Source organism: Athalia rosae, chromosome 1, assembly GCF_917208135.1.
Source record: "Athalia rosae chromosome 1, iyAthRosa1.1, whole genome shotgun sequence".
In the NCBI taxonomy this organism is placed as follows: Eukaryota; Metazoa; Arthropoda; class Insecta; order Hymenoptera; family Athaliidae; genus Athalia; species Athalia rosae.
Window position 1 is genome coordinate 25,132,426 of NC_064026.1, and position 22,480 is coordinate 25,154,905.

The following is a 22,480-nucleotide window of genomic DNA, read 5'->3' on the forward strand; positions in this document are numbered from 1 at the left end:
TCTTTCGTTCATTATCAGAACTAAGTCTCCAACACTTGTACGTATACTTACATTACAGACCCGTGTACTCATATACCACACGTTACGGTACAAAACTGTAATAGCAGAGTATATGGTTGCAGTTCGCGCCTTACGTAATTGTTAGTTCCGACGCTAAACTTCCGCCTTTCATTGGCTATAAACCGCTCGCAAGTTTACTGACTCCATCCGACTAATAGAATCAGGGGATTTTGGGTCTCCGCAAATTAAAGCGAGTCCACCAGTTTTGTTACGACGTACCTATAGCCCCTGTACGTGGTATTCACGCCCAATTACATTGTCATACGTAACGAACAATTACGTGGCTACTGGCACGATACTTTATAAATTTCCGATAGGTCAACCGAAGAACAGAGGGATTCATTTCATTGGGTCTCATTGGTGCAGAATAATTATGCGGTTTAGTTCTTCTTTCTCCTGGGCTGAGTATTTTTTTTTTTTTTATCTCTTTGGGTATTATTTTTTTCGCGTCGTTATAGATACAAGGAAAGTAGATCAAGGTTTTTTGTCCCGATTAATTATTTTATTTTTTTTTTTTTGAGTTCAGATGGTTTTTTCGTCAAAATGTAACTGTTCTTTCACTCGGATGTCACCTGATTCGATGATCTCTGTAACCAACCATTACGAGAACAAAAAAAAAAAAAAAAAACGAAGTAAAATGATAAAAAGAAGGACTTTCGTGCGGTCGAAGACTTCGTGATACGTGTACCAATTTTTCTTATTTTACCTATTCACATTTTTATCTTGTTTTTGATGGAGCCGCGGCTCACATTGCGCGTGGGTCAATTTTTGAAAGTATATAGATATGTGATTTAATTTTTTCACGGGTTTAACTGAATAATTCGCATCTATGAAGAATATATATATATATAAAAAAAAAACGAAATACATTTCTGAATTTCGGAGTTTTGATATTTTTTGCATTCGGAAATATGAGGCCAATTTACATATTTTTACCGAGGAGAATCGTCGGTGCTGGAACATTTCACTCGCATGATTTACCATTCTCCTTGCAATTTGTTAATTATAATTGATATCAACAGCCCCTGTCGCTACTAAATAGATCTTGGGTCTCGATAATAGCGGTTCTAAGTCACTGCTAAATACCGAGGCACACATATAATTTACTGCCTTACGTCCATTAAGAACTCTTTCACTTCCTTTTTTTTTTTTTTTCTACTTTTTTGCACACGAATGCGTCGCTCGCTACCATTTTAACTCGTCCAATAAACCCACTCAATAACCAACACGAGCTATTCACTTTCATCGGTCTTCCGTCGGCCACTTTTTCGAAATCTTAGAAAGAAAACAAAATCAAATAAATAACGTCGTACTCGGCATTAAATCTACTTTCCTGCACGATCAATTAAATCGCAAAAAATGGCGTATTCCTGGTATTTTAATAATTCCGAACTGTTTGTATTCGCCGGTAAATTGATCCTAAATCAAAACTAGACTAACCATAAGAATCCGTTCACGTAACGGATAGTCACGGCATCGAAGATATCGAATTGGGAGGGTGCAAAAGATCGAGAAACCCCATTTGCACACAGTTCAATTGCCCACAGAATTTTCGACAGAGTTCGATCGGACGCAGCAGTGATTCTGCGCAAATCAGTCTTCCGCACATAGATAATATTGCGCATTCGAAGGATTTGCACATTGAAATTCGCAGGATTCGTGTACAGTCTCGTGTTTCGATTGAAAGCTCGATCGCGCCGCTATCGTGATATAACGAAGTATGTCACATACCCAGTGACCAATGATCATTACGTGATTCTATGTATTTCCTGACTTCCGTATCACCACCGATCGGTAGATCGAAAAGCTCGTTTCGATTTTTCAAACGGAGTCTCCGCAACACGCCCGATGAACGACTACAGAGTCGTTGAAGCTGAAAACTAATTTTTGTGTTCGGAAAAAACTAGGTAATAGAATCGCGCATGGATCTTGAATCGACTTTTTAAAACTGAACGCGTTGGGCATGGTTCAGCGAGAGGTAATTTTGTGGAAAGATACCTTCGCTCGACTACTTTGAAATTAATTCGCATGGTCAGCCTTTGACGAGATAAAATGTGAGGAAAAACATTGCGGCTATTAGATTCAAGAAGTTAATTTTTTTCCCCTCGAGTTCATAAGAGCTACTTGAATTCTAATTGCGCGGTGATTCCGTCGAGTGACTGCGGACTGTGAGTAACAACGTCAGTTCACTTTGCCATGTGGTTTTGTCTGTTTTTAATGAATGATGGAGAAAGGTATCATTATACGAGAGGTTTAACTCTGCGAAGCTCGTCTTGTCGTCTTGTTGAGTGAAATGGAAATTTCTCTTATTTAGGTACTGCGGACGACGATCGTCATTTTATTCATGTACGATATTCTGATTCGACGAAGGTCATAACTCGTTCGATCGACGCTTGAAAAATGACGCTCGATGCGATCGTTTCCATTGACAAAACGAGAGACGAGGGAATTCGGAGATTGTCCAATGATGTATGGAAAATATTTTTTTAATCAAAAAAACATGTATAAAAACAAAACGTAACAAAAATTAAAATAATACTTAGGATATATACATAACATAACACGTGTATATGAAAAAACAAAAAAAAAAAAAAACTTAACAACCAGAACAGACATCGACCTAGGATTTTTGCTTGACTTTTTCCGTCTTATCGACGGTGACAATTAATAATCGGCACAATTGCACGCACCACCGATCAAGAAAAGCGATTACATCGGACGACATCTCGTGCAGAAGAATGGTCAATTTCTATTACGTTCGATTTCTTCGGTAACGATTTAGTGGTGACCTCCACCGCCTCCGCTTTTGGCGTGATGGTAGATCGTCTTGTAAACGGGAATCCTGATGGGGTAGGGCTTGAAAACGGGAACCGGAACGTGCTTTTCGATCTTGATCGGAACGTGCTTCTCGACTGGAACCGGGATGTGCTTTTCGACGGGGTAAGGCACCTTCTTTTCAACGGGGACTGCGATGGTTTTGACTATTTGAATCGGAACCGGATGGGCGACCGGCACCGCCACCGGGTAAGGCTGAGGAACACCGACAGCCACGGGATGAGGAACGTTGATCTTAACCGGCTGAGCGACTGGGACGCCTGGAGAACAAAGTGAGACATCGACGAGTGAGTAAAATTTTCGAAATCGAATGAGAGAAATTTAATTTCGTCGAATGGAAGTCACTCACCGATTTCCTTGTAGACCGGCACAGCGACGGGCCTCGTGACTTCGACGTGTTCGGAGACGGGAATGCTTTGAACGTAGCTGTTGCCACCCTCGAGCGAAATTCCATGACCGGCACCCTCGTCCCCTCCGTGTCCACCGTAGCCGCCGTGATCCCCGCCGAAGTTGTCGAAGGCTGCGTAACTCTGACCTCCGCCGTCGCCGAAGCCTCCATGTCCGGTGGAACCGTAACTTTCGTAACTTTGACCTCCGTAACCACCGTCGGAGGACGCGGACTCCTGAAGATGCCCGCTGGAGCCTTGATCGTAGCCCCCGTGACCTCCGAAATCATAACCACCTCCGTCACCTCCGGAAGCCGAACTCTCGTAACCCGATCTCGTGGATATTTGGGGCTCGTCGTTATTCGACGACAAAGCTTGGGCTCCGTATTGGGGCTGGTTTTGATACGGATTGTAAGACGGTTCCCAAGGAGCGCCTGCTGCCAGCGATAGGACGGATAAAAGTACCTGAAATTACGGAGACGAGTGACGTGAGAATGATGAGATAAAAAATTTAATCCACCCACCGGTTCATCGCTTGTTATTTTTTTTTTTCTTTCTTTTCATCGTACTTACGATTCTGTTCATGGCTAAGGACTTGGGCTTGCTCTGAGCACGAGGGCTACTGTTGTGTTCTAAGTCGCTTCCACGACTGATACAATTTCGATCATTTCTCGTCTTAATATACCGGGGAGCCTTTCACTGCCGCTGAATTTATTTAGTCCACCTTGTACACCGCCGGAGTAACTCCCAAGTGCGTGCAAATCCTTACCAACGGATTACTCTCCGGTCTACTCTCGATCCGGCGATGGCTAAACTATCGACCGCTCGTAACGTATCGGAGAAGATTCTCCACCCGGACAATATCAATGCCATGTAAAGAGAGCGTATCCCAACGTCTGGAAAAAGTTTTGTTCAACTATCACTTCTCACAGCTGAACCGTATTCTCTGATCAATACTTTTAAAACTCACGCGTTCTACCTTCGTTTTTCAACTGTTCCCGGAGCTAGACCGACTCCCCTCGTGTCACTAAACACTCACTGTAACAATGCCCTCCCAGGATTCCAGAGTAATAACGCATTTTCCTATCTCTTCATTTCGATACCTTTATTCATTCGCCAGACGAACGATTCGACGGGAGTTCACATGGCTACGGATTCCCTTATTTATATTGCCCAGCGCCTCGCGGACGTTATCCACCAAAATCAAGCGTGAATTCATAAACATCCCGCCGCACAGACCACGGTACTATTTACCTATGTATACACCTAAATAGACAGCATTTTATTCTGAATATAATTCATAGCGAGTCATACGGTTTGCCACGTGGAGAGAGCATGACGAGATGTTGTTGTTCTTTTCTTTTCCTTCTCGTTTCCCGCTCAATCTCGAGCATTTCTTTGACGCATGGGTAATTATAACAGACGGAAAACTGCACACAGGAAGTGAATTTTGAATAAAATTGAACGATCGTATTATCGCACCGTTCCGACACATGTGTTCGCACAACTAAGCTCAGAGATGTATACGTATGTGCGTAACCGACTGTGAGCGCTTTAGAAAATTTCTTTCCAATCAATTACCTAATACAGAAGTTGCGCTGCTCCGTGGAATTCTTTGGAGAGGTTCGAACCATTGAAGTGTAAATTCAAAAGTGGTCTTAAATAATAACATTTTATTTTTTATAGAAACAAGTTGAACAATATGTACAGAAACGGTTCTCGGTTTGACATAAAACTATACAACGTTCGAAGAACACGACGACAAATATCTCGTTGATTCGCAAACAACACGTAACATTGGCGGTATGGCATTGTGGTGAACATGGCGTACGATGCGACGTGGATGAAATGAGGCGGAACGTCGATCTTTTTGTTTCTCAATCAAAGAAAACAACCACATCGAGTGTCCGTCCGAAGGGCTGCCGGTGTACGGAGACAAATGACGACGGACGACCTCTGAAAAGTATAACGATCGGAATCCCTCGCGATCCATGAGAGTAAAGTGTCGAGCCAAGTATTCGCGAGAAACAATGAAACGTACAAAGGACGCTCGCGCACTCGTCCCCGATTATGTTACATTGTCATTAGTGGCTCCATCCGTGACTTTTCACACGATGGAATACGTGTTTGTATACCGGAACGTGTATGGGATAAGGTTTTTCTACCGGCACAGGAATATGTTTCTCGATTGTAATTGGAACCGCCTTCTCAACCGGTACAGGGATTATCTTTTCAACTGGATACGGAACTTTCTTTTCAACGGGAACGGCGATTGTCTTCACCACTGGAACGGCCACCGGATGCGCAACTGGAACGTGAACCGGATAGGGTTGCGGCACCCCGACGGCTATGGGGTGCGGAACAGCGATGGCGACCGGTTGGGCGACGGGAACACCTGGGAGAAAAAAGAAGACCACGAACATTTTTCCACGGCCTTTTCAAACGACCTGAACGGTGTCCCCCGTCCACGAAACTCCGGGCTACCGACTCACCGATGTTTTTGTAAATCGGGACGGCCACCGGTCTGGTTATTTCTATGTGTTCGCTGATGGGAATCGCTTGAGCGTGATGATGCTGGACGTGGCTGACCTCGTAACCGCCCCCGTAACCGCCCCCGTAGCCACCCCCGTAGCCTCCGCCGTACCCGCCGTGGTTCGATTCCTGCGAGTTGCCACCGTGACCCCCGTCGCCGTACCCTCCCGAGTATCCGCCGTGTTGGGCGCCGTGATCGTATTCACCACCGTAACCCCCTGAGCTCGTCGAACCGCCGTACGAACCGTAGGCAGACGAATCGTGCTGTATCGCAGTCTCGGAACCGTGGTCGACGATGTTACCGTACGACGCCGGAGAACTTATCCTGCAGTTCGACGTGTATCGTTAGGTTGTTGTTGTTGTTGTTGTTGTTATTATTATTGTTACCGGTTCTCGGTATACCGGTGAGAAATATGGGCTGCTTTGTAATTAAGAGGTATAAATAACAGACGGCGGATCTGTTGATATTCGATTTTGTGCGATGCGCGCGCTTTGCATATTGCGGCACGTGCTTGTTGAAACCGTTTAGTCATGGAAGGCTCGAGTCATAATTGGTCGGATCACGTGTCAGTGTTTATCGATCGGTACCGCTGCGGGCTGTCGGAAATGCTCCGAGCTTCAGATTGGGATCGATTCGGATCCGTTCTACTTTATCTATTTTTATTTTTTTGTTTTCTCATCAGTAACCGTAGCCCGATTCTGATCTTCAATTACGTAATTAACTCACCCTTGCCAACCGCCATTGGGATAATCGCTGGCCAGTGTGGTCGTGACCAAGAGAAGAACCGCCACGATCTGAAATCATGATTGTTATGTCTTCATTATGGATTTGTATCGGGGGAATCCCCACTTAAAAGAGTTTCGACTGTGGTTTTATTTTAGAGATCAATTATCCGGATTCGTTACGCGAAAACCCCGCGAATTTGCAAAAAAAAAAAAAAAAAAAAAAAAAACGAAGCGTCGAGCGTGTCGTGGAATGTTCGCGGAAGGCTCGATTGAAAAACTTAAAAAAAAATGTGGAGCAGCCCCCTTTCGCTAGTCGATCCTTTCGCCAGTCACTCGATATCGTTGGATTTTTAATTGACTCTATACGCTAAACTCTGTATCGGATTTGTTTCCTTCGTTCCAGTTGACCGATATCGAAGCCTAAATTTACTTACGGATGTGATCATTTTCAGGGTGATTAGGAATTCTAATTCCAGATGGGTTGCCGATGAGACACTACGGTCAGTTGCCAATGAACCGTTGTTTTTATAGCATAACTTTCTCCCCACCAGATCGGATTTCCGCTCGGCGTAAAACCGGATATTTACCGGGCGTATATTTCATCGGCCTGCGTACTTGCATCCATACCGATACGCGTGCGTATCAGCACGCGTATCTTCGCGAAATCTATCATCTTACCAAATAATATTAGCGGGAGTCCTGTAACCCGCGCAAGGAGTGGATTTCTCGCCGATCATTTTTACAGTAGAATAATTTGTAAAGTTTCTGAAAACTAAAACACCGGTGAACGTACATTCGGACGTCTTTCAACGTTCGAAACGAAAGTGTTAACTTTTTAGTTATCTTTTTTCATTATTTCTCGCACTTACATTGGTATGAGTATAAGTATATACCTGTACATTTTGCTTCGCTTAGGTGACTGGTGAAATTCAATACCTAATGGACGAGGATCCGAAAGACCCTCCCTGCAGAGCTGGATGATCAGCAGATTTGCTATAACGATAATGATACACGAGCATAGACGAGATTCAGATTGCGTCCGAGTACGGAGACCGTAATTCAACCACTTTCCGTCCCAGAATTCATTGAAACTTTTACCTACACCAACTCCGACGGTCGGGCGTGAGTACAATCTTTGCGCAGGATTGTGCCGAGAGAAAAGAAAGAGATAAACTTTAGGACCCTCGATTATAAAATCACGAAATTGCTAGAGCAGGAGGAATACGGCAAAGCCGTTTGTAAAAAAGTCCTTTCGAATCGGCTTATCTTTGGATTCGTCGGGTTCTCAGAGAGGATTGTTTACGACTTCTTTATACCATTCGAATCCAGCTTCCCGTCTAAATTGAATTTATAATTCTCCTTTAATTTGTAACCGCGACTGATGAGGAAAGTTGTCTTTTTTCGACCGCGTAGATTACGTGCGCCGCCGATACATCAAGTGCTTTTTGAGGTTCGTGCAACTCTACGAGTAATCTAGAGAGGACTAAACTTTGTTCCGAGTCCCATGCGAGCGTCTTCGGTCGAATCGTCTCCGAGTAAAAGTGAAAAATTTCAATTCCCGATAGCGGCGTGAGTTACGATTATCGATTTTCAAAAACCTCGAATCACCTACGATCTCCCATTTCCGAATCAGTAGATAAACTCTGGTGACCGACGGCTTATTTTTTTTCCCTCCTACTTCCGCTCAGCAAACGGCTCTTTTGGTATCATACATCCGAACGGAAGAGTTGCCGGTCCGTACGACGAGTTAGGGCAAAGTAATCAAACGTTGCATAAAGAAAACCACTTGCTCTATACCTTTCTCGAGGCACAGAACTACGTCACATCAACGGCAACGAAAGCGTAGACCGATCCAGATCACCGACCGCCGGTCAAACTCATGGGTTGCCGGAATCAACATCGGATATATCTATGGCACTGTGATGTCTGGCTGCTCGTGACCTCAACACATCGGAAGAAAATGATTCCAGCTCGTCGAATCTTCCTTATCTCGAATTTCCACCTTCACCACCGTTTGTTGCGTAAATACGGTAATTCGATTGCGTTAGACATTAGGGGCAGTCCGCAAACTTCCGAAAGCACGTATCACGCGGTGGGTGCGGGAATAATACGGTGATTTTGGATCGTGTTGCGGAAAGGCGAACGATCCGACAGAGAGGATCGCAATTGTGAGACAGAGTTATGGTCAGTGGGTACAGTGAGAGTACCGGATGGGCGGTGAACGCCTACGGATGAAAGGAAAGTACATATAAAAATGGTTGTACGAGTAAAAAGATCAAAGGAGATCAAAAAACCGCAAATGAAAGTACCCTGGGTACTGCGATCTAGGTAGCCGGCGAGAAAGAGGTGCGATCTTGGTCGTCGCTATTTTAACGTCTCGACGCGTGATTCGATCGCTCAGATGACCGCCTGGCTCTCAACTGGGATGTTGGGCTGCCGGAGTCGTCGAACTTGCAACTCCGTACGTTGAACGAGCAATTGACGCGCCGATTCGTATCGAGATTAAGTTTCGGTCAGCCTGAAGAATCCTCTGGATCCTCGGATTTTTCGCGATTGGATGGAGGTAAAGCCAATCCGCTTTGAGGAATTACGTTCTCGGCGCACAAGATCGATATACATATATACATGTATATAAATGAAATGACAGCGCAATTGGTCGATGACCTTACCTGGTTGGTTGGCGGTGCAGGAAGGTATTTTGCCCCTGAATGCCGATGTTTGTTGACCGGCCGTTATACTTTCACTACAATTATCCACGGTTGTTGGAGCAATGTCATTGCCTCACCTTTCCTCGAGCCTTGACCAAAGCCGATTCTGGTATCAATAATTTTCAACTTATCGCACCGCGATCGTTGGTATGCATATATGTATATACGCGTTATGATTAATTACAGCTGGAGAAATATCTGCGGTAACATCCGTTGGTTGAATCGAAAGTGCGTTTGACCGCCGACGAGTGTACGTAGCTTTTGATATCGGGAGTACGTTTTTTCATTCTCACTTTTTTTTCCAGTTTCTTTCCCGTTGCAACTTTCAATTTCATCTACAAGCAGACTTTTCGAAGGGATTGTTCGATGATCGGGAATTATGAAAAACGAACGCAGCTAGTGATTGCAATCATATTTATTTGTAACGAGTAATATTAATACGAGTATGTAAAATAAAAAAAATACATCTTCGTACATTAATCCAACAAAAATAACCAGCACCGTATTTTATCCTAGAAAAAAATTAATAACTAGAAACTCAACGATATAAATGCATTTTGGCTACAGTCTCAATGTTTTTTTTTTTTTTTTCATCTATCTTCCTCGTTCTGGTTTATTATAAAATAAGATGATCAACCCCATGGAGAATAAGAGGGCTTCTCGGCTGGAGCATGTTGGAGTGCGTTAGCGATGGCGTTTTCTTTGGCAGCAACGATGTCTTTTTGCTGTAACAATAAAACAGATAAATCAGAATTACAAAAGATCTATTGCGGCAGAAAAATTCCGTTCGACGTTCCCAAAGAACCAGCAAAACACACCCTGGCTTCCTCCTCGCTTATACTGATCTGCTTATCGACGTCCTGTTTTCGCAATTCGGCGGCGGTTGCCGAGGCTGTTCTCTGGATAGCTGCAGCTGCGGCCGCTTCTCTGGCAGCGGCGACTCTCTGAGCAGCTGCAACGGCGTCTTTCAGCGTTGCCAGTCTCTGCTGGGAGGCCACGAGCTGCCTGGCGCTGGCTCTGGCCTCTGCCTGAGCATGGGCGGAAATTTCTTCGGATCTGAAACACGAATTTTTCGGCCGCGAGGATTTGACGATCGTCGGATCGCTACTCGATCCAATCGAACGAGCGGACGAGTGGCAATCAATGGCTCACCTGTGCGCCGCTTCTCTGGCATTGGCTTCTTTGGCCAGGGCGATTTTCTGCTGAATAAGAGCGGCCTGTTTCGCTTCCGCGACTCTTTGCTGAGCTATCAGAACGTTGTGGCTCGCATCCTTGGCCTGTTGGACCGCCTGAACGACTTCGGGCGGATAAGCGATGCTTGGGGTACCCGTAGGGTTCTTCAGGGCCTGAAAAATGAGGATTACTTGTTACACTGCGACACGATTTTTGAGCCGATGACGGTTTTAATTTCGTTACCTGAAGAGCGACGTTGTGCGTAGCCTGCAGTTGGATCTGACCCAAGGCCAGGTCGGGGCTCCCCCATCCTCCGTTGAAAACCGCGCTGGGTGCCCAAGCACTTCCGCCGCCGTACGCAGGTGCAGCTCCTCCGAAAACATCCCAACCCGCGGGTACCCCGAAAATGGCGACGCCGCGCTTCTCCTTTTTGTTAGAATTTGTAACGGCGGCAGCCATTGCGACGGATAAGAGAATCTGAATTTTTCATGGGGATTAGTCAGCGGTTTGATATGAAAAATCGATATGGTCGATAACGATGTGTGTGGATTTTCTATACCGTCAGGAAAGTCTTCATCTTGGTGAAACCTTAGCGATGGCACTGGCAACTTTACTCGGACGATCCGTCCTTTATATACCTTGCCAAAGGACAAGAGAAGGCAACAATGGTCGTTGGGGTTAATGACGGAATCAATTAAAACTATTAAAAGTTTTTGAAAAAAAAACAAAAAAAAAAAAACAGCCATCTCCTCTCAACAAATTATAGGCCTTGGTGCGCTGTTCCTAATGAAGATTGGGCTAAGCCTTTCTCGTGCAATCACTATCGTGTAAGTGCAGTAACTGCAGTCGGTAGATTGGAGAGGCTTATTTTAGATTATAAATCTTATCTTTCGATTTCCACTCGGGTATCATTTCACCGAATTATTAGCTACGAGGCGTTTCCGTTTACCTAAGGCACACCGCGTTTCCTCAATCATCTGAACATTCTTCGTCTCAGATATCGGGTTGGAATGTCGCTATACCGTAAAAGTAATATACCTGTATTAATTACGGCGAAATCGGAAACCGTTCGGTGACTGTTCAAATAACCCAATTCTCACAGGATATTTTATTCCAAAAAGCATATCATACAGTAAAAAATGAAAGCAACGAACAAAAAAAACAAAAAACAAAAACACTTAAAGTATTTATAAATATACAACAATATAACGTGGCGATGATTCCTCGAATTCGATCTTTTAGATACCCGTCAAATCCCTAACTATTTTTTCACTTTTTGAGTAAAAGAAATTTTCTTTGCCAATAGCCGGCGCGTAGAAACTGGACGCGTGATCCGGTTGTGCAAGAGTTTTGAAAGCGTCAGTGGTGGCGTGCCCGTGCGAATCGGCGGGTTCCGGCGATTTCTTGTCCGACTTCCAGCTGCTTCCGCTCGAGTAGGAATAGGAGTCTCCGTTTTCGAAGGCCTTGTCATTTTTCGGCGACTTATAGGACGACCTGCTGGCTTGTAAATAGGAGTCCATTTTCGGGGACTTCCTCGCCGATGAATAAGTATCTCCCGTCGGTGTTTTTTTGTACTTGGAATAGCTTCCGGGTTCCGGTGTTCTGTAACCAAACGACTCCTCGTGGACTACTTTCGGGGATTTGTTGTTATAAGATCGGATATTCGATCCGTAGCCATCGCTTTCCCCGTTCTTCGGGCCTCTCCTGTACTTCTGCGAATTGTGGGGACGATCGTAGCTCGTACTTTCCTCCGGTTCGCCGTCGTGGGATTGGTGGTATCCCTTTCTTTCTTTCGACGCGTACCTCGAGGACTTTGGCGCCGATTCCGAGTTCGAGTACGATTTGTAAGAAGACGCGGATGGCTCGTCGATTTCCGGCACCTCCTTCCTGTGCACGTATCCTGAAAACATAACGTCAAAGTGTCATCGGGCTTTACCAGGTCATTGCGGATGTGCTTTTCAACTTACGGTTTTTCGGCAGCTCTTTTCTGTACGAATCCTCAAATTCCTGTTCAAAATCCTTCCCGTAGGCTTTGTAAGACGTCGGTAGCTTGTCGTGTTCATCGTCCTCTTCGGCATCGTCGTGTCTTTCGTGTTTCTGGCTTTCCTCGCCAGCATCCTCGTACCTACCGGGTCTAGCTTTGTGGGATCTGTAGTCGGCATGATGGGTCGAAGAGTGACCGTCGTAGTCGTCGTCTTCTTCGGCGGACGATTGGGAGCGATACCTGGACACGGGTCTGTCTTCGTCGGAGGAATCTTCGTCCGAGGATGGTTTCGAATATTTGCTGAATTTCTCATCGTAAGACTTGAACGGAAAACTTCGGGATAGTTTGAATTCGCTGTCTGAATCGGAATCTTTCAAATGTTTCCCATGTTGCGGAGTGTCGTCGTCTCCTGCGTCGTCCTGGTGACGCCCGTACTCTCTTTCTATGGCCTTGTAACCTGAAGAAGACAAAACGAAATCGATATTCACAACTGCGATTCACCCGTTCGGTTCCTCTCCACTCTGAAAGTGATATACAATGCAGCTACGAACCATCGTCCAAATCATCGTCGTCGTCGAAGTCGGGCTTGGGTGGCGGAGGTCGCTTCTTTCTCTTTATGACCTCGACGTCGTCACGAATCTCCGCCACGGGCCTTGAGCTCAACGGAGGGTGATAAACGATCGACGAAGTTGCCTGCGGCGGTGGCGGAGGTGGCGGTGGCGGTGGAGCCGGTTTTCCAGCGAAGTGAAGCTGAGGTTGATTGCGCAAGGGTTCGTACGAGCCCGCCTGTTGTCCCAAATTCCAGCTGGGCGAGGTGTTGATGCTCGCGCCCTTGTACTGCGGAAATTGTGGGCTTCCGTTCGCGCTTCTAACGGGTAAAACTTGGGGCTGATTTGATTGTTGGGGGTGCAGGAAGGGCAAAATATTTGGCGCCTGCGGAGTCAAGCTTTTCGAAAAATCGGCTAGGAAGCTGAAATCGTTTTGGGCTTGATAGGGCGTATCGGTATCGAGTATAAGCGGCTGGTTTTGAAGCGCTTGAGCGAATCCTGGAAAACTTTCAGCGCTCTGGAGTTGAAGAACGGGCAGAGGGATTCTCTTCCCGTTGAAATCGACGGTGGCTGGACTATATCCGGTACTCTGTACTTCCGGCACGAAACTGGAAGCGCTGTGATGATTGGGCGCGTACATTTGGGCGAATTCCGGTCGGACTTGCCCCGCCGAATTGCCCTTCGGAGTGTTCTGATTTATCTGCGACGTTGCTGAAAATACGGGGCCCCTCTGCCCGGCGTAATGATACCCTTGCCCCGCCCCCGATGCCTGCGGATACGAATACGAACCGATGTTCGAAACGACATAAGAATCGGACTGATGGCTTGGCGAGTAAGTTATCTGCGTTTTAGGGACATTTTGCTGTTCGTACGGCGTCTGCACATTACCGGCTCTGTACTGTCCGGTCGATTGTTTGTCGGCGTAAGATTTTACCGTTTGAGGAACACCGGAAAAGCCTGTGTTGTAGTAGGGAGTACTTAGCCCGGCATTTTGGATCTGGACACCCTGTCCGTTTTGTTGTTGAGCAGAACTTGTTAGCGGCTGTGAGTTCCCGTAAACAGCGTAATTCCCCGGGCTCGGCGATCCCGTCGACTGACGTTGAGGTGCATAGTACGACGAATATCCCGAGTTTTGGGTCTGATCGGAACCTCCGTAACTTTGCGCGGTATTCCCATAGCTCGGTCCATTGACGATGTAACTTTCACTCGGGCTCGAATACGACGAAGCCGTAGGATTTCTGGAGCTAAGGTTGCCGTAAGAGGTTGCCCGGCCGTTGGCTTGCGCGGGGCTTTGAAGAGAGCCCTGACTTTGTTGTACCGCGACAGGCGACGCGCCCGACGGGTTGGCCGATTTCAACTGGAAATTGCCCTCGTTTGCCCAAATATTCGTTCCAACGTCAACGACTCCGCGTTTCAACTTGGGAACGAGGGTCGCTTCGTAGTCGGACGCTGGCGTTCCCTTCGTCGTTGTCGTCGGGTTTGCGGTCGAAGCAGCGACGACAGAGACCGCGTCTTTTGAAGCCGTGGCGAAGGAAGCCACGACGAGCAGTGTTGCGCCATATACCTGGAACACGTGAACGAGAGTCTTGAAATCGATGTTATCAAAGGAGGGTGATAACGAGCGGACGATGATTCTTTTTCGCGATTCTACTTATTTCTGTCCATCATCGGATGTGCGATGAAATGGATTTCACTACGTACCAGCATAGTACCCATTTCTGGATACCGATTGCTTCGATCGTTCGGAGCCAACTGGTATATCGTTCCGTTTCCAGCACGCTTTTATATTCCAAGCGAACTGATGCGGATCGAGGGAACAACAAGACACTTTTCTAAAATCTATAAAAACGGGGAGCTAAAAACTGTCGAACCTCCTTACGTTTGAGCCGACGGACGAGTTGCGGACATCACGCCAGTGACCAAAATTGCTGACTCTCCGGGGTTCGGCGCGGTACGTTCGCGATGGCACTAGAAATATAGAATAGAAAAGAAATATTCTCCCCCTACCGAGAGTAGCACACATCAAAGACTACCTCGTACGTACGTACGCGCGTCAACGAGTGTAATGACAGCGAAATACAATCTCATTATTATTCGCTTCTTTGGTCTCACGTTTCGAGTCCAGACCAATCACTCGCAACCTCCTAGTCCGCGGAACTTGGCGCCGCGGTGTGCGGATATAATACAGCTGCAGCCCCCAAAAACCGGAAGTAGTTATTTATTTTGAACGTGCGCTCGATCAACCGTGACATTATATTACGCCGCATATCATTTTCAATCATCAAGTTCAACTTCTATTAGGATTGAAATTAGCGTCGCGGTTAAATCGACCGCACAATGGCTCGCACTTTTTATCGCCGCGTGTCGTTGACCATTTCTTTAAGAATGCAAATGTCATCGTCGAAAATTTATCGCTACACCAGTCGAAGCGATTCTGATGTTTAATTAGCGATTCGTTTAACGCTCTCACTTTCAATCGTTATGTGTAATTATAATACTTTGGAGCGAAGTAGCTATTTTATTCACAGAATTCTTGGATTGGATAAACGAAATTGAATGACTTCGGAGTGGAAGAAGTTAGCCGATTGATATCTGGATGAGATCGCTGGAGAGGAAAAGTGATTCAATTTGTCTGAATTCACAATTCCGCTGGTGGCGGTTCTAATTTATTATACAGTTTTTTTAGTGGAAACGATAAAGTATGGGTTTCCAACGTTCTTCTTACATCCAGATGAAAAATGCAGCGGTGTTCCGAGAAAGTGAAAATTAATTTCCGAACAACGCAGTTTCGAAGATTCTCAGCTTGGATGCAGTCGTTCGTGAGATCAATTCGACGCCACGTTCATCGGGTTCCAGTATCTAACAAGTTGGGAGAAGAAAGAGCGAGCGAGTGATAAGTGAGATTCTTCTTTTTGCTAGATTTACAACAAAATACCAGTTACGCCTGATTAGTATATCCAGATTTCCTCACTTTGTAATTCTTGCTGCGAGAGAACGGTTTCATCTCATCAGTCAGGGTACGACGTGATCTCTATAGGAATTCAACGACAAGCGAATTTTATCGTTCATTTTATTTGCACTTATATTTTTTTCTTTTGTATTTATGTACAACGCATATAATATATAGTTATAAGTTTCAACAAATTTCAGTCAAATGATCCACAAGGATGTCTTAATTCGATCTTAAACCTGTACATATATATTTTGATTGTTACGTTAACGGGGAGTAGAAATATACATACATATATATTCATCGATAAAACTTCATGAAATTAGAAGCCTCCATTTTTTACATATAAATTTTCAACAACTACCTAATATTTTAATAAAATAATTTTAGTAACCTGGTCTCCGAAGTGCTCGAGAAAGTAATAAATAAGCCGTGAGACAGAAAAAAAAAAAAATAAGAAACAGGTAATTGCACGCAAGTTTAACTGACGAGAACTTCGAATAGATCGGTATATTTGATCTGTACTTGCGAAACAGCATTTGTCAAATATTTGCTCGAACGATTCTAGGTGCAATTTTCCAACGTTCACCTTGGATCGGTTAGTTTTTAACAAGTAATTTTATAATTATTCGCAAGCAAAAAATGATGTCATATTTGCAATCTCCATGAAAGGCGTGTATTACATATGATGTATGACGTGTACTCGTTGTACCGTAAAATAATTATTATTTAAGCATGACTTTTATCGATTTGTGTCGAATTCGCGCCAGTCTCGAAACTTCCGATATCCGATTTCTCCCTGATGCTTTTCGGGTTCTCGTCAACGTAATGAGTGATCTGGTCGTCGCGTTCGTTACTGTCCGCCGACTGCAGCCCCGCGGTACCTTTTTTATTCCCGAATTGAATTTGCGTATTACCAGCTGGAAGACGTTTATTTTTACGCAACAGTCCCATCAGATTATGCATCCTTGGGTGATTGAAATCAAGATTCTTGAATTTCGACTTGTGATAGTCTTCCGGAACTGGAACGGCGGTCGTAAGGCTCGGATACCTGGAATAAGCGTTGTGTTCCCGCATCCCGAGATAGGAGTCGGATTCAAAGTCCATACTCTCGTGATCGTAGTTGGGTTTGTTTTCGGGAAATTCGAAGCCAGGCATATCGAAGGAAAACGTTTGGTGAGCGATGTTGCTAGCCGCAGGTTCTACGACCCCCGTGGGATGTTTGGAGGGACCGCTTTCGAACTTACCATGGTATTTGAAACCGCCGCCTTCGAAATTCGGTCTCTTCGGCCTCGGTCTCCTCTTCCCATGCGGAATCATTGGGTCGTTGAACGGGCTTTTTGAAACGAAAGCGTTTGGCTTCGGGGGTGTCAAAAAATCATGGATATAATCCACACCGGCGAGTTCCGGCTTGAATTTAACCTCCGGATGAGCCATGTCGGAGATCGCGGGTCTGTTGACATGGATTTGGGGTTTGTAGTAAAATCTTACCGGCTCCAAGGAAATCGGAGATGGTGGCTTCGGATCTGGTTTAAAGATATCGGCCAGTTCCGCGGACGGGGATGAAGGTTGTTTGAGCGATCCTTCCGCGTCCTTCGGACCCTTCTCGGTGAAGTGAGCTTCCAGAATTTGTTTGCTAGGTTTAACATCTGGAGACGAGAACTTCAGATTGTGCAGCTCGTCCTTGACCTTGGGAGGGCTCGTGACGCTGGATATTTCCGAACCCTGAGCCTTGTGGTCGTTGTTCCACTTGTGCGTGTTGTATATGGTTTTCAAGGACTCCTTAAACATTTCCTCGGCATACTTTTGAAGATCCGAGCTCAATTTCGGCTTCACCGCTGAATCCTCCTGATTCGAGTGAGGGTTCTTGAACAAAGTACCTCCCGGAATGATCGGCACCAGATTCAATCCTTGTAGTACAGGTTCGTGGACGTTGTATCTGCTGTTCAACGTCTTCTGGATTTTCAAAGTTTCCAGACTCGGCACAAAGTTTATCGGATTGTACAGAGGTTGAAGGTGACTCTCCGCAGGATTTGGCTTCAGATTTGTTGTCGGCGAGGTCCTCAGGTCGTTGTCCTTCGCTCCGATTTCCGTCAAAGAATCCACGTAACCGTGAATCGAGAGAGGGCCGCTGGCGGGCAGGGTGGGAGTCCTGTTCGTCGGGTCAAACCCTGAGGTTGTAGCGAAAATCGGAAACGCAGTGGTCAGACCGAATCCGCCGAAATTGTACGTGTTCCCGAAAGGATTTTTGGGTAATTGATCGAGGGGACTCGGACTCAAATTCGGATTGACGATCTCCACGTTTTTAGTGCCGGTGTTGCCGGCTTCCGAGTTTTGCAAATTTTGATTCGCCAATCGATTCGCTCTGAGGTTCTGGGCTCTTTGGAGTTGCTTCAACTGTTTCAAAGTGCTCTCGAAAATTTCGTTCGCCACTTTTAATATCTGCTGATTTTGATCCTTGTACGTTTGAGCGATCGCGCCAGACGCTTGAGAATATTGTTCCCCGTGATTATCCCTGTTCATTATTTGCGGCCCTTGCACGTTATGATTGTTGAAATTCGGAACAATCTGAGGCTGATCTCCGTTTTGAGTGAATCCTTTCGTTTTCGGTAGGAAGTTATCTTGTCGGTGCGCTTGGTGTACGCTGTCGGGGAACTGGAGGGGTCTCAGATTCGGGGCATTTATTTGATTCTGCAGCTGCTGGCCGACGGTGAAACTCGCGGAGGCAAGAAACTGACCATTCGATCCGGAAACCAAGTTCTTCTTCCCGCTGTTATCTGCGTTATCCAGTTGATTCCCGTTATTGAGATAATTCGGCATCGGCGTCGTGGGGAATGACGGTGCATGGTTTTGAGGTACGTACACATTTTGACTAGGAATTGAATTTTGACCCTGCAATCCGTGCGGGTTGACTTGCACATTGTAATTGTTCGTCGGCTGTCCTCCATTTTGTTGTAGATTCGCAAAGGTCTGTGGAGTCGGATGGGGATTATTGAATTGCGAATTACTTTGGAAATTTTGATTTGGATTTTGATTTTGGAAATTCTGTACCGGATTTTGATTTATATTGTAAATAGGAGTCTGGACGGGGGGAGCGTTTTGAATATTTTGCGGTTGCACGTTCGGTTGGACCACGTGATAGTTGGATGTTTGCAAATTTGTATTCGCAATCGGATTTTGTACGTACGAATTTTGATGGTTGGGTAAAAATAGGTTCCTCACATTCTGTCCGAGTTTGTACTGAGGTTGATAATTTTGTTGGGGTATTAAAATTGTTTGAATTGGATTCTGGAAGGTATTTTGGCCTACGACGACCTCTGGTACCGACGATTGTACCTTGAGATTATGATTCTGTAAATTTTGCAAAGTTTTGGCAAGAATGCTCTGATGCGAATTGAGAATCGGAGAAATCGAGGGACCGTTGTTGAAGGCAATCGGTGTTGCTGTAACGAAATTCTGTAACACGGCGTTCGACAAATCGAAACCTTGACTGGTACCAAGTGCGGTGGCGTGATCAAAATTTTCCACCGGAACGATATTGACTTTTACCGGTACGACCAATTTCGGTTTACCAACGTGGTCGATTTCTATCCCGCTAGAGTGCGAGACCTCCAAATTTGGACCGACGTTGGTCCAGCTGTTCCCGGTAGCCTTGTGATGCTGCTTGTAATACTTTTGTTTCCTCGTCTCGGAGTTGACCGTGCCGTCGACCGCTGTATCGTAGCTCCCTTCGTCGGAGCCGTCTTCGTACGAAGGGTTGTCATTCTCGACCCAGGAGTTAGACTTTGACTTTTGCGAGCGTATCCTGGGCCTGAATCGAGTCCTTGTCTTTGCGTTGTCTTCGACGTCCATGGATTCTTCGAAATCTCTATGCTCTTTCGGCAGACGTTTCGAGTCACGAGACTCGCTGGGTCGTTTTCTCTGCTTGCGAAACCGCTTCGGTTTTTCCGTGATCTCGATGTACTCGTAATTCTCGTCAGAAGCTTCTCTGGTGTCTTCAATTTTTTCATAATTTCGATTGTTTCCTTCCCTACCGAACAGAGCCTCGTGCTCGAAGTAATTCGGCGGGTCTTCCCCAGACGTATTTGGAGGATTGAAAGTTTTAGTTTGCGGTGCGATGTGTTCGAAATTCGAATTCGCTATCGCGACCGATTTGGTTTTAGGTGCGGCGTGATGCTGTTTCGAGCTTGATCTGGTCCTTTGCGTGTTCTGCGAAGATCTTGGCCTCTGTTGGTAATTATTTTCCGATTTCGGGGTTACCCTCTGTGTCTGTTGTTGTTCGAATTGATAGTTGTTGACGACTTCGTGTGGATTGTAATTTATCTGCGGCGATGCACGAAAGTTTTGAAAAGTCCTACCTTCCCTCTGAGAGTTGTAGTTATAATTATCTGCACTGGGATAATCGTTTTTCGCGTTGCTCGATTCCTTGTACCCATTTTTATTATCATCCACGTGTATTTGACTGTACGAAAAATACCGATTGTCATTGGAACCGACTTGTCTTTGTTTTGGAGCGGCGACGTTACCCTCGTAATTCCCCGAATGATCTTCTTTCTTACCGCGACCCCTGTCATCGAAATAATCATTTTCTCTCTGGAGATTCCGACGGTCCTCGTAGAACTGAGATTGAGCGATTTCCTGCTCTTGATGTTTTTTACGGGCATTTTGGTTCGTTCTAGCCAAACTATCGTAGAAATTGTCATAATTAGCAACGCTCGGCGTGTGATCGTTGATCTTCAGTAACTCGAAATCATCACTCGAATCCTCGAAATCCGAGGATCTCCGATTCTGAAGTGGATGCGTCAAACTTAAGAATATCCTCGCTTCCGTCGAGTAGAACGGATCGTCTTCCAGCGATTTTTCGCCCTCGGAGTAGTACTCCGGGTTCCTTATGAAAAGTGACAGATGATTTTCACCGTTGAAATTTTCGTCCGGACTGTTCTCTGAAAAATTTTTACTCTCGTACGTCGTCGATGATTGAATCGCCGGCGTTATCGGTACGAATCCATTTGAATTTTCGTAACGAATCGTCGTTATTTCCAGATCCCGAAACGGTCTCTCCAATGCCGACTGGTTCGCGCTTGCGTTCTCTTGTCTAACGATCGTCGCGGTAGCCACTTGATCTGATACTTCGTCGATCGATTCCGAAGTTCCTCTGACCACGCTGCATCCCCAGGACAGTAGCAAGAAGACAATCTGTATCGTGTTGAAAAAATGGAAACTCTTTAAAGAAGACGAAAAAAAAAAAAAAAAGAAAGAAACGATCCTTAAGAGAATGCAGCTAAGACTAGGGTGAGATTTTATCAAAGATTCGTATCGTTCATTCAATATATTTACTAATCGGACACGATTATCCTGCGAATAAAACGATGAACTCACGTGACAGAAGAACATTGCCCACAGCCGCATTGTCAAAAAAAAAACAAAATCACCGCTTAAAATCAGTTACACGATTACATCAAATCCACACATTTATATTAACTATTTTTTGTTTAAACCTATGAGGATGTTGTTGGATGAACTTTCTTACTAGAACTGAGCCACATAGGATGCGTACGATTTTCTTTATACACTTCGGTGACCAAGTGAAAAATATTGTTCTAAATATTATACTATACTTCGCGCGTCTTGCCCAGGATACTTTCATTTGTGGCACGCGACCATCGCGTCGTCGGGAAAATTTTGTCTTCAGATCCTGAACGAGACGTTTTCACGTAGACAAATTCCCTGCACGCCCTTCTACATGAGTTTTCAAACCGAAAGCACGAAAATACGTATCGTCGCCGGCTAATAACGCGAGTAGGATAAAAAATCGATTCCTTACCAAACGACACCCGTTAGATCGCGAATTTGCGCCTGCGGATCGCAACTGACGATACTTTCGTTCACGATGTTTCGTTAGCAGCCAGGAGCCAGAGAACGAGCGACTAACATTTCGTCTAACGATAAAAGTAAAATACAGCAGAAACGATCGACGCCCGGGCGATCGAAACTCCGATTGATCTTTTCGCCGGAGATAATCGTCCGGTTATCTCGATCTCGGTATAATTTACGGATCGATCTCGCCTGCAGTCGGCGGTCTTGGCTTTGTTGGCTAGACGCTTAGCGAGACAATTAAGTCAATAGTTTACCCGTGGAGGGAAAAAAAACTCCTACGCGCTCTAGAACACACGTATTATGCTCGGTGCGCGCGTCCGAAGACCTGACACGATTTACACTTGAGAAATAAGTGACTCGGTGAAAAAGTGTTCGGTACGACGTCTGGATAGAGCCGTGATCCGTCCAAGAGTACGGTGTGAATGATTTTTTCGAGTGTAGACGGCTCTTCGACACGCTCCTCGTTTAATTACCTCTGTCAGATTTCGAGATATCAACGAGGTTCGCGTCGGTCTAAGAGTATAACGTGGAATTAACTTCGTTTAATGATTATTACCGTTTCGACTTTTATTTTATAGTCAATTAGTGGTAATTATAACGCGATAGAAAAATAAATACCGTATGGATGGGTATATTTAACTGGTGCAGGCAAGGGGACATATGGAACACGTGGAGAAAGTTTTTTTTTCCCCACAAATACG

The 22,480-nt window shown here is 45.4% G+C and overlaps 5 protein-coding genes across 5 annotated transcripts; all 5 read right to left on the minus strand.

Moving 5' to 3' along the window:
- Positions 1-2,655: 2,655 nt before the first annotated feature.
- Positions 2,656-4,013, minus strand: LOC105690926 (protein argonaute 2-like). Its single transcript, XM_012409084.2, has 3 exons — positions 3,855-4,013; positions 3,245-3,746; positions 2,656-3,155 (listed from the first exon to the last, which is right to left on the minus strand). Exons 1-3 carry the CDS (start codon positions 3,864-3,866, stop codon positions 2,839-2,841), a joined length of 831 nt encoding a protein of 276 aa, XP_012264507.2. The 5' UTR covers positions 3,867-4,013; the 3' UTR covers positions 2,656-2,838.
- A 921-nt stretch (positions 4,014-4,934) lies between these two features.
- LOC105690893 (POU domain, class 4, transcription factor 1-like) lies at positions 4,935-7,057 on the minus strand. The gene is made up of 4 exons (XM_012409044.2): positions 6,974-7,057; positions 6,541-6,608; positions 5,774-6,138; positions 4,935-5,676 (listed from the first exon to the last, which is right to left on the minus strand). The coding sequence occupies exons 1-4, from the start codon at positions 6,983-6,985 to the stop codon at positions 5,366-5,368; spliced, it is 756 nt and encodes a 251-aa protein (XP_012264467.2). The 5' UTR covers positions 6,986-7,057; the 3' UTR covers positions 4,935-5,365.
- A 2,304-nt stretch (positions 7,058-9,361) lies between these two features.
- Positions 9,362-10,992, minus strand: LOC105690894 (tol-Pal system protein TolA-like). The gene is made up of 4 exons (XM_048649669.1): positions 10,664-10,992; positions 10,400-10,593; positions 10,066-10,303; positions 9,362-9,972 (listed from the first exon to the last, which is right to left on the minus strand). Exons 1-4 carry the CDS (start codon positions 10,877-10,879, stop codon positions 9,880-9,882), a joined length of 741 nt encoding a protein of 246 aa, XP_048505626.1. The 5' UTR covers positions 10,880-10,992; the 3' UTR covers positions 9,362-9,879.
- Positions 10,993-11,493: 501 nt separating this feature from the next.
- LOC125502243 lies at positions 11,494-14,753 on the minus strand. Its single transcript, XM_048660277.1, has 4 exons — positions 14,654-14,753; positions 12,956-14,516; positions 12,388-12,861; positions 11,494-12,320 (listed from the first exon to the last, which is right to left on the minus strand). Exons 1-4 carry the CDS (start codon positions 14,666-14,668, stop codon positions 11,659-11,661), a joined length of 2,712 nt encoding a protein of 903 aa, XP_048516234.1. The 5' UTR covers positions 14,669-14,753; the 3' UTR covers positions 11,494-11,658.
- Positions 14,754-15,804: 1,051 nt separating this feature from the next.
- Positions 15,805-22,415, minus strand: LOC125499696. Its single transcript, XM_048648733.1, has 2 exons — positions 21,282-22,415; positions 15,805-21,098 (listed from the first exon to the last, which is right to left on the minus strand). The coding sequence occupies exons 1-2, from the start codon at positions 21,309-21,311 to the stop codon at positions 16,632-16,634; spliced, it is 4,497 nt and encodes a 1,498-aa protein (XP_048504690.1). The 5' UTR covers positions 21,312-22,415; the 3' UTR covers positions 15,805-16,631.
- Positions 22,416-22,480: the final 65 nt, after the last annotated feature.